Source organism: Anas platyrhynchos, chromosome 1 (genome assembly GCF_047663525.1).
Source record: "Anas platyrhynchos isolate ZD024472 breed Pekin duck chromosome 1, IASCAAS_PekinDuck_T2T, whole genome shotgun sequence".
NCBI lineage: Eukaryota > Metazoa > Chordata > Aves > Anseriformes > Anatidae > Anas > Anas platyrhynchos.
The window spans coordinates 31294859-31311485 of record NC_092587.1 but is presented as its reverse complement, the minus strand read 5'-3'; the positions used below and the strand labels follow the sequence as shown (position 1 = coordinate 31311485).

At 39.2% G+C, this 16627-nt stretch overlaps 1 protein-coding gene across 2 annotated transcripts in view; it reads left to right on the top strand.

Annotated features, from left to right (window-relative positions):
* The window catches only part of ZCRB1 (zinc finger CCHC-type and RNA binding motif containing 1), a 34403-nt gene that overhangs the window by 6659 nt on the left and 11117 nt on the right, over window positions 1-16627 (top strand). Inside the window, exons 4-8 of one of the 2 annotated variants that reach the window (XM_027457062.3) lie at window positions 269-380; window positions 461-568; window positions 1419-1528; window positions 1629-1704; window positions 3051-3719. In XM_027457062.3, coding sequence (XP_027312863.2) covers window positions 269-380; window positions 461-568; window positions 1419-1528; window positions 1629-1704; window positions 3051-3182 — 538 coding nt within the window. In that variant the 3' untranslated portion in view covers window positions 3183-3719. Of the gene's footprint in view, window positions 1-268; window positions 381-460; window positions 569-1418; window positions 1529-1628; window positions 1705-3050; window positions 3720-16627 lie in introns of those variants that run through there. The other variant, XM_027457056.3, reaches the window with a different exon arrangement.

Below are 16627 nucleotides of genomic sequence, written 5' to 3'. Positions count from 1 at the left end.
TCAAGTTGTTCAAGAAATAAGCATGATACTGGACTGGAATGATGTTGAAAGACTCCATGTACTTTTTTTAGATAACCTCTGCTGTACCTCCAAGCACAGGCCCTGGTTAGCTGTTCCTTTGAATTTCTTTTTAATGAGCCTTTCCATAGTTACTTATACTTTATTTTCTTTTGGCTATATAGCAAACTAAGGTCCCACTGAGATCTTTCTAGAAAAAATGTCTCTAAAACAATTTAAGCATACCAGTAATGTGGTTATATGTTTTCAGAGTTACTATTATGAAAGACAAAGACACCAGGAAGAGCAAAGGAGTTGCCTTTATTTTGTTTTTGGATAAAGAATCTGCACAAAACTGTTCTCGGGCACTTAATAACAAACAGGTAAGTTATGGAAAGTTGTTATGACAGGAAGGTTGGGTTTACAATTCCGAAGTATTTACTTTTTTTTCTATTTTCTGTAGCTGTTTGGAAGAGTAATAAAAGCAAGTATTGCCATTGATAATGGGAGAGCAGCAGAATTCATTCGCAGGCGCAACTACTTTGATAAGTCAAAGTGTTATGAATGTGGGGTGAGTAAAACCAACAGTAAAGCAACATACTCCATCTTTCAACTTTCAGCTTATTTGTTCTGTTTTGCCATTACTAATCCTACCCATGGCATTAAATACGTTTTGCTGTTGATATTATCAACTTGCAGAGCAGTTGTACCATTTTCAAGAATGATAGTACTCTTTTTGCATTTTATTTGGGATTTTTGGGGTGGAGAAAAATGTCTTTATAATACCTGCTTAACATGCTGATGAGCAGACAGAGCTGAGTAGTAGTATGATGCTGTTTGAGAAGGAAAACCCCTTAATTTTCGCTTCAAAATACCTGGTTTTTCTCTACCTTTGGAAATAATAAATGTTGGATACAGCTCTTTTTACACGGAATAAGTGTTCTTTGAGTTTCAGGCAACTCCTCGTTTCTCCTGAACACAATAACATAGGCATTTGAGATTTGGATTTTATTTAACATCAAAGGCAAACTTGATTTATATTCATAACATTTTTGAGAGCAAATATGTTGACTCAGACATATTTCTTAAACTGCTAATGCTGAGGTTTATATCTTGTCTTGAACATAAACCATGCTGTAGCGTATTCCAATGTTGCAGCAGCCAAAGAAAATCTGCTTTACTCTTAGCTTGTTCTGTATTTGCAGTTAAACATGCATATCACCACCGATCTCTTTGTTTCCATGGCAAGCTAATAAAGAAGAGTTTGTCTTCTGTGTGCTTATTCAGCATTCCATTTATCTTGTTAATTGTTTCCATTTTTTTTCCCCATGAACTGTCTTCCATTAACTTCCCTCATGATATGTTTCAACGTGTAGTGGTTGGAAATGATTTTTGTTAACTAATATTTCTTTTTCTACAAGGAAGCAGGACACTTAAGTTATGCTTGTCCTAAAAATATGCTGGGAGAGCGGGAGCCACCAAAGAAAAAAGAAAAGAAGAAAAGAAAGAAAGTAGTTGAACCAGAAGAAATGTATGTACATTTATTTCCATATCAGTACTTCACTTGAGCAGTTTTTTCATACCAAACACTTAAAAAGATCTCTGTATTTTTGTCTCTCTGCACAACGAAGTGAGGAGGAGGAAGAAAGTGAAGACGAAGGAGAAGACCCTGCTCTAGACAGCCTCAGCCAGGCCATAGCTGTCCAGGTACAAAATTGAAGTATTGCATATTTATTTCTAAGTGGAACTTCTCTCAAGCTTCTTCTGAAAAACAATCTTATAGTCTCTAAGATACACTTTTAGATCTGTCTGTTCTGTAGCACTTAGGGCACTCTTGCCAGATGATAGCTGGTGACTATAGTTGGGTTCTTCATATTACAGGCATGTTCAGTCCTTTTTTTGTTTTAATGCTTCACTATTGCTGTGTTTTTGAATTGCACTTCTTTCTTTCAAGCTTCTTTGCTGCTTAGTTCCCTGTCATCTCTGCTGTGATGTTCCATTAGGTTTTTGATCCACAAATCCCTCTTTATTCTGATAACTGAGCATCTGGAAAAACAGTTATGCATAAATGAACAGGTACATCCTCTGCTCTCACTCACTAGAATGTCCTTGAACAACACCTATTTCTGGAGCGCTTCCTTTGCCTAATACAGCCTATTGCTGTCTGTGATGGAACTTTCCTCTCAAAACGTATTTATTCCAGTTTTTGTTATGTAGATAGGTAGTCTGACAGCTATATTACTGTCTTCTTCAATACTTCTTTACAGGCTTTCACTTCACTACACATAGCAAGCCTGAACTGATGTTCAGATTTCATGGCTCCCCAGTCCCCAGCTGTTCCTTGCATACCCCCACTGCCTAAAAACTCATCAGAGTTTTTAAGATAACTTTGTCCTGAATATGACTTTACTTCAGGTAAGTCATATTCATAGTCTGAAACAAAAATGATGCAAATATGCATGATTATTCCCTGCACCCACATCCCAAAGAAACTCCACAATTACAAATAAAACCTCTAAATGTAAAGAAAGCAGGAAATATTCCAATTTTTTTCACAATCTAAAGATTTTAAGTGGGATAGCATGCTTCCTAGTAAAAATAGGAAACATCTATTTCAACCTTCAGTTGAATAACCTTCATATCTCTGAAGACATTCATTCCATGAATAAGTGACTGCAAAAGGCGACAGATGGAAGACTTCTTAGTGGAACAAAGCTGACTCAAAAATGTCAACTTCAAATTCATTGCATCCTTTGCTTGAAATCTCAGCTACTTTATAGTTCTGTAAGTTTACTGTGTGTGTACAGTTCATCTCTTTGAAAACAGAGGGTACTCTGTGTGGTCTGCATCGGTGCAAAAGACTTTTACCATCAGCATGTAAGAGCTACTTTCAGAAATGTTTTTTAGTGCGTTCAGCACACAGTTTATCTGGAAATGCAGTTGAAGCCTCTGAATTCTTTAACTCGTTAAATAATTCAAAGCCAATTAGTAATTAAGATGCATTACCAATAACGATGCTAATTTTTTTAATACTAACACTTCTTCCATTGTAGCAAGCCAAAATTGAGGAAGAACAACAAAGATGGACACAGACTGCAGGGGAATCTTCCATTTCAGATGACTCAAAACGTCCACGGATTAAGAAAAGTGCTTATTTCAGTGATGAGGAAGAACTTAGTGATTAAAATAATATTGTTTTATATGCATATATATAATATATACAGTGTACATTTTGTAAAGTGCAACAAAGTTATCTGTAATACATGTTTTTCTTGGTGTTGAAGACACTGAAAATCATGTTGCAGTTCTACCCTCCCAGCTGAACCTCCCGTTTTTTGATCTCTCTCTCTTTTTCTCTCCCTTCCCCTAACTCCCTTTCTGCCCTCAAGGCAGCTTTTTACAAAAGTGATGTGTTTCTATGCTTAAATCCAGAAAAATATCAGGGCGAATGCTTCCTGAAGGTAGTACCTAGACCTGAAATGGGAGTAAAATCTTACATTAGAGGAGTTCTTAAGAGTTTTCCTAAGAGGACTTCCTCTTAGATGACTGCTAGCACCTCTGATGCTTTATTAGTCTGTTTATTGTCTCTTTGGAAGCAATTCTTTAATAGCGTATGAATAATCTTGCACTATCTCTCTGCCTAGGGTTGAATTTCATCCTTAACTGCTGTACTAGCCTTTTAATTCTTCGTGCAGTAATATAATAAATCCCTGTTACATAAATTTGGTCTGTGAAATCATTTTAAACAGTATCTCTGTTTTCCAAAATTATATTAAGATGCTCTTCTGTTTTATGTACGGTTTTAGTAATTTGCTGTATATTTCTTTATTATTTTATAGCCTATATTTAATGTAGACTTTGTAGGAGATACAAATTAGAAGTGATATGGTGGTGATATGGTGATTAGGTCACTCCTAAAATCTTAATTTATTTTTTTTTAAAGAATAATAGTTCTGTTGCTCTTGAATTAAAAACAAGAATGGCCATATGTTTTAAAAATGGGTGTGTCCATATGCTTTGATATTCTCTAATCTGATATTTAAAGCCTCCCACAGTGACAGGGGAGTACGCTGAGCTATTTGTTCCTCCTGACAGCAGTTTGCGTGCCTACCATGGTAGTTTTAAATATACTTGTATCAAGCATGGATCTCAGTGCTATCTAATATTCTTAGGCATCTGAATCTGCTGCAAAACCCAAAGGGCACAAAGTTCCCTCTGTGCCTGAAAAGCAGCTTTAATGTATACTTGGAACTGTAAGTGAGGTGTGTTGGTGCCCATTTCTCACCTAAAGCTGTTCCAGTCTTTTAAATAGGATGTCCATGTGTAAATCTCTGTAGGATTCTAGTCACCTTCCTGTGACTACATCTAAAAAGCCACATAGATGCATCAGGATCAGTCCAGAGCCCTGCTCAAGCGATCACTCCCAAAAACACAGACACATGGTGATGGCAGTAACCTTTTTATATTCGCCACTTTGTGTAGTCAAACTTCTCATTTTTAGGAGACACAATATAAAACACATTCACACTTTCACACTTGGAAAAAGAGACCATCTGGCCTCTGTTTCTATTTTCAGCTCTTCTTGTTGCTCATCAGGACTTGGTTTTCTTCCAAATATAGAAAATGTAAATCCAAATATACCATTACATATTTTTAGCTAATGCCAATTTACATTCAAATATATAGCGGACTATTTTAGTATGTGCAAACAAACAAGCCACACATGCGTGCACCCTTTAAGCAAATATAAAGCAGCTACATTCAGAAGGTCATCCTAGGGTCTTCTGCTGATAGAGAAGTTCAGAAATAAGAATAAGGTAATCAAATAAAAGATTTGTCTGCACAAGGTGTACAGTCTATGGAGGTGGGAAAAATATTGGGCTTTATGCTTAGAAAGGTCTTGGACTTCGCAGTCCTGGGAGTGTTTTTAAGACTTATTTTGTGACTTTCTGCTGAAAGCACAAAATATTCAGGATGGTTAAATCTGAAGCTTCCTTTACAGAATTTTAGAAAGATCTCTTGATGCTAAGTACTGAAGTGGTGCTGAAGTGGCAGGTGCAACTTAATGTTAACAAATGCAGATAGCTGCACATCATGTTTAATAATGAAAGCTATAATAGTTCAGATTGTGGAGTTCTAAGCTCTGCTAATGAAAAAAAAAATTGCTGCTAGCTTGATTCTTTCTAAATGGTAATCTACAGCCAAACTGTAGACAAAAAAAAAAAATAAAATAATAATTTGGTGGAGAGTAAAACAAATCAAAAAAACATACTGTGCCGCTACTAAAAATCAGGGTGTGTGTACTTCTCCAATACTATGTTCAATGCTGTTTTGCAAAAAATATAGAAAACCAAAGCATGGCAAAGGACCAGGCTGACATTGTCCATAACTTTGATTTGGGAATGTTTGATGGCTTGCAAGAGTTATGCAGTCAATGAAGTGATCAGGCAGTGAGTTCCAACAAACTTATTTCATTACTCGCTGCAATCTAGTAATGGATTTCATTGCTGTGGGACTTTTTCAGGGTCATAAGCTTAAAAGGATTAGACTTATATGTAGAAGGTGATAGTTACTCAAAATTGTTAGCTTAACTGCAGTCTCCACTCAGAAATATCCTAAATGACTGACTACCTGTCACTATAAAATAGAGAGAGAGATTAACAGCCTAGGAGTGCTTTATTCTTACATACTTTTCCATTGTTTCCTATTTGCTACTGGTCCCTTGTCAGAAAGAATAAACCAAAACTGACCTTTGTTCTGACCTAATACAGTACTTTTTCAGGAGTTCCAGTGGCTGAAGCACATTAATATATCTTTCTGCTCTGCAGCTTCGGCCTCACCACTTTCCCCATAGGATTTGCTTTTGTCAGCATGAAGTGGTAGCTCAGGCCAGGCTATTATAACTGACCCGGTGTCATTGCTCCACGCTCTTTTGTTCCAGGCATAAAGTCACTTGAAGAGTCAGGTGCCATCGGAAAAGAAACAGATAAAAATGAGCCTGCTTCTGTGCAGAATTGGTATCTAAAATTCCTTACCTTAAATCATCTTTCTTAAACAGTTTTCTTAACTCCATTTGAACCTTTATTGATTAGCAGTTATTACAGTTCTGGGCTTGGAGTTGGAGTGTAGAAGAAAGCATCTAGTGCCTAAAACAGGACCTAGAGTGACTATGGAGGAGTGGGATTTTTTCTCTTTGGTCTCACAAATTATTTTAAGTTTTATGCTTTTTTGGCAAGATGATGAAGCATGTCTACGTGAGAAATTCAGAATGCTAACATTCGATAACCATTAAGTTAGACAGCATGAGTACCAGTTCTGCTTGCTTAAGTCCAAAATTGTGTTCTGGAACAACACCTGATGCAGCTGCCTCATTCTGGAAAAGGGCCAACACTTGTCAGCTTAGTCCCTTTTTGAGCTTTGAACATCCCAGCATTTGCCCATTCATACAGAAGCTCACCTAGCTTCAGGTTTCCATCTGAGCCTGATCAGAGTTAAGAAGCTAGTTAGAGCATCAGCTAGGCTCCTAACTTAGGTCAGGCCAATGGGATACAAATATTTTTCAAAATCTGAGGGATAGAGTGGTTCCTTGGTCATAGTTTGGTATCTTAAAGCAGCATCTCAGGAAGCAGAAAACAGTTGCATGGCTCTGGGCCAGCCAGATGAAGCTATGTAGGCATATTATTAAGTGAAGAACAAAAAGTGCCTCGTAGCACACCTTCCTGTCACTGTGAGAAAAAACACAGGGTTTTGTGGGTGGGTTGGTTTTTCTCTTTTCCTTTTTTAAGTACTTTGAGGACATAGCTTAGGCTAGTGAGCTGAGTGCTGGTTTTAGAGTATACGTATTATGGCTATAATTATAAAGACAATGACATTAAGTGGCAGACTTTTTTTTTAATAATGTCAGAAGCTCTGGTCTTTCTGCAAACACCCACTTATTACATTTTATCTTTCATATTTTCGAAAGAGCTTGAAAATCGTTGAAATAATGCTTTCTGGGTCGGGGGCCCTCTTCCTGTCTATCAAATGGGCTAACCACGTTGTGTCTCAAAAGCTACTGGAAGATGACTTTTATCTGTCCTTGGTGAAGAAGGGGCTGTGGAAGGGGGATAAGGATGATTAGCTTAACTGATTATAAATGGCATTGCTCAGTTTGTGCCTATGCAGCACTTGTTAAACCATTGCAGCTATGAGGCACTGGAGTAATGTAGTCCATGTTCAGCAGGCTCCCACTATGTGCTTGGCATATTCAGGTTACTACTCTCAGCAGAGCAATAGATGGGACTGTAAATATAAAGAACCATGTCTAGCTAAATAGGTGATGTCTGGAACAAATTGTAAACAGTTTATCTTTGGCTTCTGGGTCACCGTGTTCTCTAGGATAGCCTTTTGTTAATCTGCAGGGATGACTTACTGTAGCACGGGAAGGGGAGCTGTTCGTGCTCTTTTGGCTGTAGTCTTCTGATGCACAAAATATGGAACTGCTTAGAAAAGCTAGATGTAAAGCTTACGTGATATTTAAAAAAGGGATTTATTAGGTGCTTCTGTGAAAAATTAGAAGTACTGGTATAGAGACTTCTTAGATTCAGGTTTCCATTCTGCTTGGCATTTGCAGTGTCAATATGATAATATTGAAATCCCAATTCCACCATTGCTCTTCTATAAAAATATTGCAGATACACTCTTCCAGATGTGTTATCTTAAAATAACTGGTAACAGAAAGCTGATTGCCTTTTTAATTTGTATAGATTGCAAAACTGGATTTAGGTATTTTTCTTAAAATGTTCTGTACTAAACAGCTTTGTTTATCTTGCAGATCATAACAGGGTGAAGATTTTTTTTTTCTTGTAGCTGTTGAAGCCAATATTAAAAAATACTACATTGTTCCTCCTTTAGAGAAAAAGGTGTAAACTGAAGGGTTTAGCTGCTGTCAGGGTAGATGACCTTGTTTCTTGTATCTACCTTGGTGCCTGCAAAAAGCAGCCTAGGAGGGATAAGCTGAGGAGATTCTGTATGTAGAAGAAAGGTGTATTTCTGAAGCTGAAGTATTGCACAGGTTTGTGAAATAACATTTTTTTCAGTGCCAGGGTAACCTTGACCCTTCTGTGCATTCAGACAGATGAGATGTGTGCTCATATATGTATTTAACAAATGCAGTAGGTAATCCAGCAGATAAAGAGTTACAGAAATTGTGGTAGTAAAATGTGATAAAAATGTGTGCAAAACACCTAACCGACCTGGTTAGGCAACGTGGGTCACAGTGGCTTGAAGAAGTACCGCAGCTACTATTATGAGGATTTTCCTGTCTGATTAAAAGGGTTCTCCAGAGAATCAGGTGCAACTCTAAGATGACGAGTCCATCAAAGGCAACAGCCACAAGCCTCCTTAAAGATGAGCCGATCCATGAAAATTCAATTTTATCAATATGCAGCTAAAGAAAATTAGAAGGCATCTAAATTTAGATACTGCATCAAGCTTGGTGCAGTACAGCGAAGCTGTCACCGGGCTGCCGAAGTGAAGATGCATTATTGTGGCTGTGAGTGTGATGGCAGAGGGCATATACATGTTCTGTCCAGGGAACATGGGAAGGAAGGACCCAAAATACAACCAAAATGGATCTGAAGGGCTGTGTGGGTACGCTGTGAATTTCCAAAGCCCTGAACGTTGTTTTTAGAGTGAACGGACTAGAACTGTGTATATTACTTTGTGCTTAATTGAGGAATGAGTGTGTTACATCTGAAAATCATGAACCTTTCTGGAGGTACAAATCTGTAGTGATGCGCAAATGTCTGAGGAAGGGAGAGGAGCTGAAGGATGATGCAGTTCTACAAAGGACCACACTTGGGATGCCCTTGATGTGTGAATTTGATTAGATGGCAAAGAGCCATCTGCCCACGAAGCCTGGAGCCATGAGGGTGCATAAAAAATGAAATGACTTAGTAGCATATGGCAGCTCGGAAAGATGAGAACATGCAGTACGTGGATGCGATGGCTCTGAGTTCATGAACCATGTATCTGGAATGAGTGATTATAGTCCTTGAAATTATGTTCTTTCGAAGAAAGTTTTTGGAAGTACAACAGCTCGATTTATTTTCATCTGCTGCAGCATAGCGTTTCTGAGAAGTGTTTTTACTGTGGGAGGCTTTCACAGGAAAAGCTTAAATGAGGAAACTTAGTTAATTAAAATCTGGAGCATGGTTCTGCAGCAAGGGTGGGTTCTCTGCGAGTCCCATGCCTGCAGCATCCCAGCGAGTGCAGGGCCCCAGGGCATTATTCGTGCTCATCTTTAATTTAGCTGAAGGTGCTGGAGAATGTCCAGGATCCTGTCCACACGCTGCACAATTTAGGTCAAGCCTACTACAGAGTGCGTGAGTTCAGGACAAAGCAGCCCTGGCAAAACTTTTTAACCTTTTTTTCACCCTTCTGTTCTTTGTGCTAGCTTGGCAGACTTTTTAACTCCACTGCACCCACGCTGGATGCTCGCTAAATAATCAAAAAGTGCAAGCTACAATATGGTATTGCTATTCCTACCAGCATAATGCTGGTAAATATGGTATGGTGGTTTTGCTTGGGATTTCATATGAGTACAACCATTACTTAAACCTTTGGCAGCAGACGGGTTGGGAAGGCACTGAGCTCCCTGTCTGAATGCAGTAGGAGCACTGCACGCAGATGACTGCTCCTCCGAGGAAGGGGCAATCAGTAATTATTAAGCAACGGGCACTGGGGGGCAGGCAGGGAGAGGAATTAATAGGGCAAACATCCATCCCCAATGAGTGTGTATCAATTATGCTAAATATTTTCAGCTGCCTTTCTGCAGATTCCACTCTCAGCAGTTCTTTAGATGAGGATTCATGGTGGTTAAATGTACGTGGCACTCAAGGTGTAAATAGTAGGTGTAAATACTACTGCAACGATTTGATGGCAGTTGTGCAGCTGTTCCAGAGGTACAACAAAAGCACCACATGGATTACATTAATGCAAATGGGACTGGCTACGTTTTCACACTTTCTTCATGCTTTAACTGGCTTTTCCTGGGGAGCAATGACACCTGTCTGTTAGTAGCAATATTTTTTGCATAGACATTGCATTTAAATAGATTCTGACAGAAGAGACTTAAATGCAGACAAGACAGTGGCTTTTTGGAAATGCAGAGGGCATATTAGGGATGGGAGGAAAGGATAGAGAACTTCAGAGGATCAAAAAAAAAAAAGAATTGGCAGATGAGATTGGGAGTATTGGTAGAAGAGAAATCAGCTTCAGAATAAGGGATAAAAGGGAGCAAAATAAGGTCAGCCAAAACCCAACAACCACCATTGTCTTTAACATCAGTTCCCCTCCTCATTTAAAGAAGGCTTGTATAGGAAGTGAGTGACTTTATGTATCACAGGGAAGCTTTGCTTTTCACATTCCCCTCTGAACTCAGTTATATGATTTTCTCAGGTGCTGAACTTCAAAGTAACATGGAAAAGGTGGATGCAAGACTCAGGGTGTTTTGTTGTTTTTGTCTGTTTGATTGATTTTTTATTTTTTTTAAATAAAGCCAAGAATGACTTCTCAGTCCATCCTTCGCTTCACCAATTACTGTTCTAAGAGCTCTTTGGCCAATTAGCATCTTCCAGACCTAATGATGCTCCCGAAAACCAATATCTCTTAAACTTAAACCAGTATTTCGTAAACTCCTTGCACTCCTGCCAATCCTTCCCCCAGGGGATTTTTACTTCCAGGGACTTTCTCTGTTTTTTCCACCTGTCTGAATGACAGATTTCTGTCTCTATTCACTAGTCCAGGGATATGATTTCTGCTCAGGGCTTCTTCTTCGTTCATCACTTCCCATTTGTTCTTCTGTCTGTGATGGAGGTTTCCTCCTCAGGTTTCCAACTCTCACAAATGAACAGATTTCTGTTCTGGTTTGTTGATGTTGTTTGTTTTTTTTTTGTTTCCTTTTAAATATGCAGACTTCAGATTGTTTTTGGGGTGTCTCATAACTACACTCTACCTGCAAGATGCTTTTTTTTAAAAAAAATAAATTGCTTTCCAGCTATGCCATTTATTTACTGATTCTGTCTAATTGATTTTCCACTTTTCTTTTCATTAACTTAATTTAATATCTAAATAAGGGCCTAGGTTTGCAACTAAAGGAGATTTTATTCATTCAGGTCCCTTCAGTCAGCTGCTAAAAATGTGAGAGGTTCAATTATCTTCTGTCACATTTAGCCCATCTATTTTTAAATTTTTAATTAACCAGAAAAATATAAAGTGTTCAAAAAAAATGGACACAAGCCTAGCAGCTGAGGTGAGCAACTAATAATAAAAGTTAATCCTATGTTTTGTTCTAAAATTTCTTGTATTAATAATGAATCAGGAACAAGAAATCCATTCTAAAATTTGCTGCCTGGAAATCTCCCTCTGCCGTCTCTGTTTCTCTCTCTTCTTGTAGTGTAATTGTTTCAGTTCCTTGTCATAATATGAATGAGTTAAATTGAATTCACTAAGATGATTAAAATATATATGGTCATCATTAACTGAATTATAGCAAAAAAACAAGCAATGAATCACACAGGCTAATGTTTGCTGCCATGTTTGATGACAGATGTATCATACTTAGGCTTCTGCTGGTGAGAGCGGCCAACAAACTACATTTCAAATGTCCAGACGTGTTCCTTGTGAGAACACTCAAGTACCAGTTTTATCCTTGCTTCCAGTCCGAGTGATGAATGTTGTTCATTGATTTTTAAAAAGATGCATTTCATGCCATAGTGTTATGATAGGCAGTATTTTTTGATGTTTCTCTCTTAAAAGGCTTATTAGCTAGCCCATTATTTTATTCTTTCTTTCTTCTTTTCCCACTCCTTTTCAAGGGTATAAGAGTTCACCATGGAAATCAGCTGATGTTTGGCAGAAAATTCTCATTTTAGAATAAGAGCTTTATTTCTAAAATAGAAAACAAAGTGGTGGGGAATTTCAGTATTATTCAATATATTTTACTTTGTTTAGAAATAAACATTAGCTGATTTCTTATTCTTTAACAAGAATAAGAAAGCCAGCAGATGGTTATTCCATATTTTGATTCATATTTTTGGAGTTCCTTACTTAGGCTGTTCCCAAGTGTTTATATTTCTTACTAGTACCACTGCATCTGAATACTGACTTCAGGAAACTGCATTTCAACTCAAAGAAAAGAATCACAGGAGGGAACCGAGAGACTCAGAGGAGCCTCAGTAGACTACTATCATTTACTTGGCATGAATGGTTTGTCAAGAAACAGGCAAGTCATATGAAGCAAACCAGCCACCTTGCTGAGGAGAAATCCCACATGACTGATCAGTCATTCTTACCAGTTTCCCAGCCTATTTTTCTCATCCAGAGGCTGTGGGTCAGGTTTCACTTAGTAAAAGTACCACTGATCCTATTAATTTCCAAACAGTGTCATGACAGAATGGAAGCAGTAGGAGATGAGAACTCGCAGCTCATGGGAAGTAGTCAAAAGCAAATAAAAATAAAAATAATAAATAAATAAAAATAATAAATAAATAAACAGTTCCTTAAAGAAGCTGTGATAAAGGCATTATCACAAACGACCACGAAGAGGGATAAAATAAACAGTGAACTAAGAGCCCAACTTAACCAAATCATGAACTCGTCAACAGTGTTAAAACCGAAAAAGAAAAAAGGAACCTAGGTCAGCTTGCTAAATGTGGTTAGAGGGATAGAAGCAAAATCAAAAGGTCAGCCAATTAAATGAGAAATAGTAATGAATTTTGTGTGAGTGACAAGGAAGCGGGAGTATATTCATGGGAAGTTTAACACCAGGGGGTCGCTCGGTCCATGCAGCAGAGATGTCAGACTCCTGGTGGAATCCATCTCCACTAGCAAAGTCAACTGCAGCACGAGCAACAGAGTATGCAAGCTGCATCTGGGAAAGAAGGGGTTAGGGAATACTTAGGTAGATGTTAGGTAGATGTTTTTAAAATGCCTGGGCCTCCCAGAGCACACAGAGACCCGAGGCAATTTTTGCAGTTGTCTTTAAGAATTTGTGTTTGCAAACGTACACACAAATTCTGTTTTAAAAAGTAATGGAGCAGAGGAATTTTAGACCTGTGGTTAAAGACAGTCTTGGAATACAGTTATTGAGTAAGGATGTGAAAAGTAAAAAAAAAAATCAATATAGACTGTAATGAGTCTGATGTCTTTCTGTACAAGGGTATAGATTTTACAAGTGAAAGAGAGCTGCTAGATATTGTTTGACTTCATTAAGATGTGTGATATTGTGACATACTAACAGCATGGTCTAAATGCTACTGCTATAATCTGAGTAAAATTTATTTTGGCAAACCAGTCTCAGGAGCTCACAGACAAACTGCTGAGACGTATGGAGCAGGGTTCTGCAGAGGTCTGTCATAACTGCAGTATGTTCAGTGCTCTCTTTAAAACCGTGGATGGCAGAATGGGGAATCTGCTTGTAAAACTTATGAATAGTGAGCATCACGTAGGACACCAGCTGTCTTGGCTTTTCATCTGATACTGCTGAATATTGAATGGACATAAGAATAGCTCTTCCTTCCCTGGCTGTGCCTGATCTAATCAGTTACCTCCGATGACCTCTGCGAGTACCTTCTGCTTCTCCCCATGGTTCTTCCAGCCTGGCGCAGGCTCCTGCCCTCCTCTTGTCACTGTGACTGCATGAGCCGAAGTGACCTGTGCTCAGGGCTTGTGTGTCTTTGTCCTGAGGGGACGTCAGCAAGATGATCAGTAACTAAGCAGCAGCTCTACAGCAGAATATTTTAATAAAGGCTTTTCAGTTAAAAAATGTGACTTAACCCCCTAAACCTGGTTTCACATGCCTGACTATTTTTTCCTGGCCAATCTACATTTTTAGTAGAGTCTGTATCTCTTCCCAGAGAATGGTAGCTCCGGTAATCACAGAATCACAGAAACACAGAATTTCTAGGTTGGAAGAGACCTCCTCTTTAATGTTTCAGGAAAAGATCCTTTAAATCTGGCTGCTTTTTTTTGTTTGTTTGTTTTTGTGTGTGTATGTGATTGCTTTTTGTTTGCCTGGGATTATTATTATTACTGAGATTACAGAATCACAGAAACACAGAATTGTCTAGGTTGGAAGAAACCTCCAAGATCACCTAGTCCAACCTCTGACCTAACACTAACCAGTCCTCCACTAAACCATATCCCTAAGCTCTACATCTAAACGTCTTTTAAAGACCTCCGGGGATGGTGACTCAACCATTTCCCTGGGCAGCCCGTTCCAATGCCTAACAGCCCTTTTGGTAAAGAATTTTTTCCTAATATCCAATCTAAACCTCCCCTGGTGCAACTTTAGCCCATTCCCCCTCGTCCTGTGTCCAGGCACATGGGAGAATAGCCCAATCCCCACCTCACTACAGCCTCCTATTAATTATAATTATTGTTAGCAATTATTATTATTATTAATAACAGAAACAACAACAATCATCATCATTATTTGATCTCTAGAGTCCCTGTCTGGCAAAACAAGATGCTCTTGTCTTTGGAGGCATGTTATAAGATCTTTAAAGCTAATAATTATCCTCTGTCTTTCAAGGTTATGTTGAAGCCTGGGGCCATAGACTTCTTCCTGCTGGTATTTCCCACAGCTCCCAACAAGCTCCATTACGCCTATAACTGTGGTGCTGCTATAAGTATCAATAACCTCCCATCACTAACAAGGTCAAATACTGAATTTATAAAATACTTCAGTGTTCTTAGATCGAGGGCAATCCTACGTTAATCTGGGTTTATACTCCATTCCAGCAACAGCCTGGTGCTCTGGTGGAGCGGTGGGGGAGGCATCCCTTGCCAACGTAGTGAATGCCAAAACTGAAATACAAATTCCTGGGGCTCGGCTGAGTCCAACCCCTCCAGCCTGATGACATGGAGTTTAGCAGCATGTGGGGAAAAGAATAAGAAACGGACTCTTAAGCACAAATGAGTGACAAAATTGGAAAAAAGGCTCCTTAAATGTGTTTTTACACTTTAAGATTTCTTGTTAATTGGAAAGAGATTGGCTATGGGAGGCTATGGGACCATCACTTAATGAGGAGGTTATGGCAAGCAATTTCCATTAGACACTGAGAGACAGTAAACCTGGGTGAGGTGTTGGTCATGTTCATTACATTTCTTATCTAATTGTGCGATACTATCAAGCCCTACTCACTGGAAAACCAGCCACTCTCATTATGTATGGGATCATGGTGCTAAATAACAACGTGGTTAGATTAGAAGAGACAACGTTTTAACAATTTTGCAGCCTTCCCCTTATGTTTGCAGGGCAGTAAGATGAAAATTTCCAGGTCCTACTTTGATAGATCACAGCTTATAATTATAGTCACGTTGCATGGGAATGTGGGCACACTGCTGGCTAGATTAGAGAAAGAGACAGACAAGATCGAAACCTCCCTGTTATTTTTTTTCCTCTCTTGAGTGTGCTAACATGTGCCTATTTTAGGAATTTTGATGAGAATGTTGTCATACTTTTTCTCCTCTCCTCACTTTTATAGCTCTGAAGGTTTTAGTTGTTCTGCTTTGTTTCACTTCTAATAAATTTCCCTTTTGTTTGACCCTTATCTATTTCCACCGCGTTCATCTGACTGTACAATATTCCTTTTCTTCCCTCACCAGCCCCAGCTCTCCACCCCCTCCGGTGCTGTCTCCACCTCCCTCCCTGGAGGCAGCCCCTGTCATTATCACCTCTCCTTCACTCCTCTCTTCCCTGACACAGGCGAGAAGCTCGATGACACACAGTTTCCTGCTTACAAGGAGGCTGTTCATCGCCAGCATGCATTTATTTAATAACCCCCTCTCACAACGGCTTGCAGTTTATCATGGAAATTAGGAGAACAAAGATCAAGCAGTGGTTCAAGGAGTGGTGAGGTAGAGCTGGGGGTTGACCTGCCATCTCTGGGTCTTGCTCATCATGGGCAGCAGCACCATGGATTAAAGGGTTGTGGGTCAGTCTGACACTTTAAACCAGACTTTTGAACCCCTTACACCAGATCAAAATATTGTAGCCAGATAATGCAGAACACTGATCCAGTATAAAATCACCCCAGAAGGTTAACTCCTCCAAAATAGGGTTATGTTTTTGCTTACTGGCCTACGTATTTTCTTTCCACCTGGGTTTTATTGGACCTCTTACATCTGTCCATACGTCTTTTTTTTGGTCAGTTCTTTGCCTGCTTATGGCTGCTTTGCCCAGGACCAAAGGTGACTCCTCCAAATGTAGACATTTGTTCCTGTCATTCCTTTTCCTGCAGTTACTGCCACTGGGTCCCTGCAGCCATCACCTTGGGCCTTGCCTTACACCAGAGATCCCCGCTGCTATGGTAGCCAGCAGCACCACTGCCACCCATGCAGACCCCATTGAAGGCCATAGAAATGTCATTTGTGTTCAGTCCTATTTGCTGTGTTCCAAAGTAGATCCCAGAAGACATCTGCTAAGGCTCTGGGGAGAGGCTGGGCCACAGTCCCTGACTGACAAAATGGCCACAGATAAGGAACACAGCACCAGTGCCTCATGCTTGCTTAAGGAGAGGAATCAGAAGGACTGAGGCTAGTGGAGCATCTCACTGAGGCTTTGAAGAGGGCCTATAAAAAGACC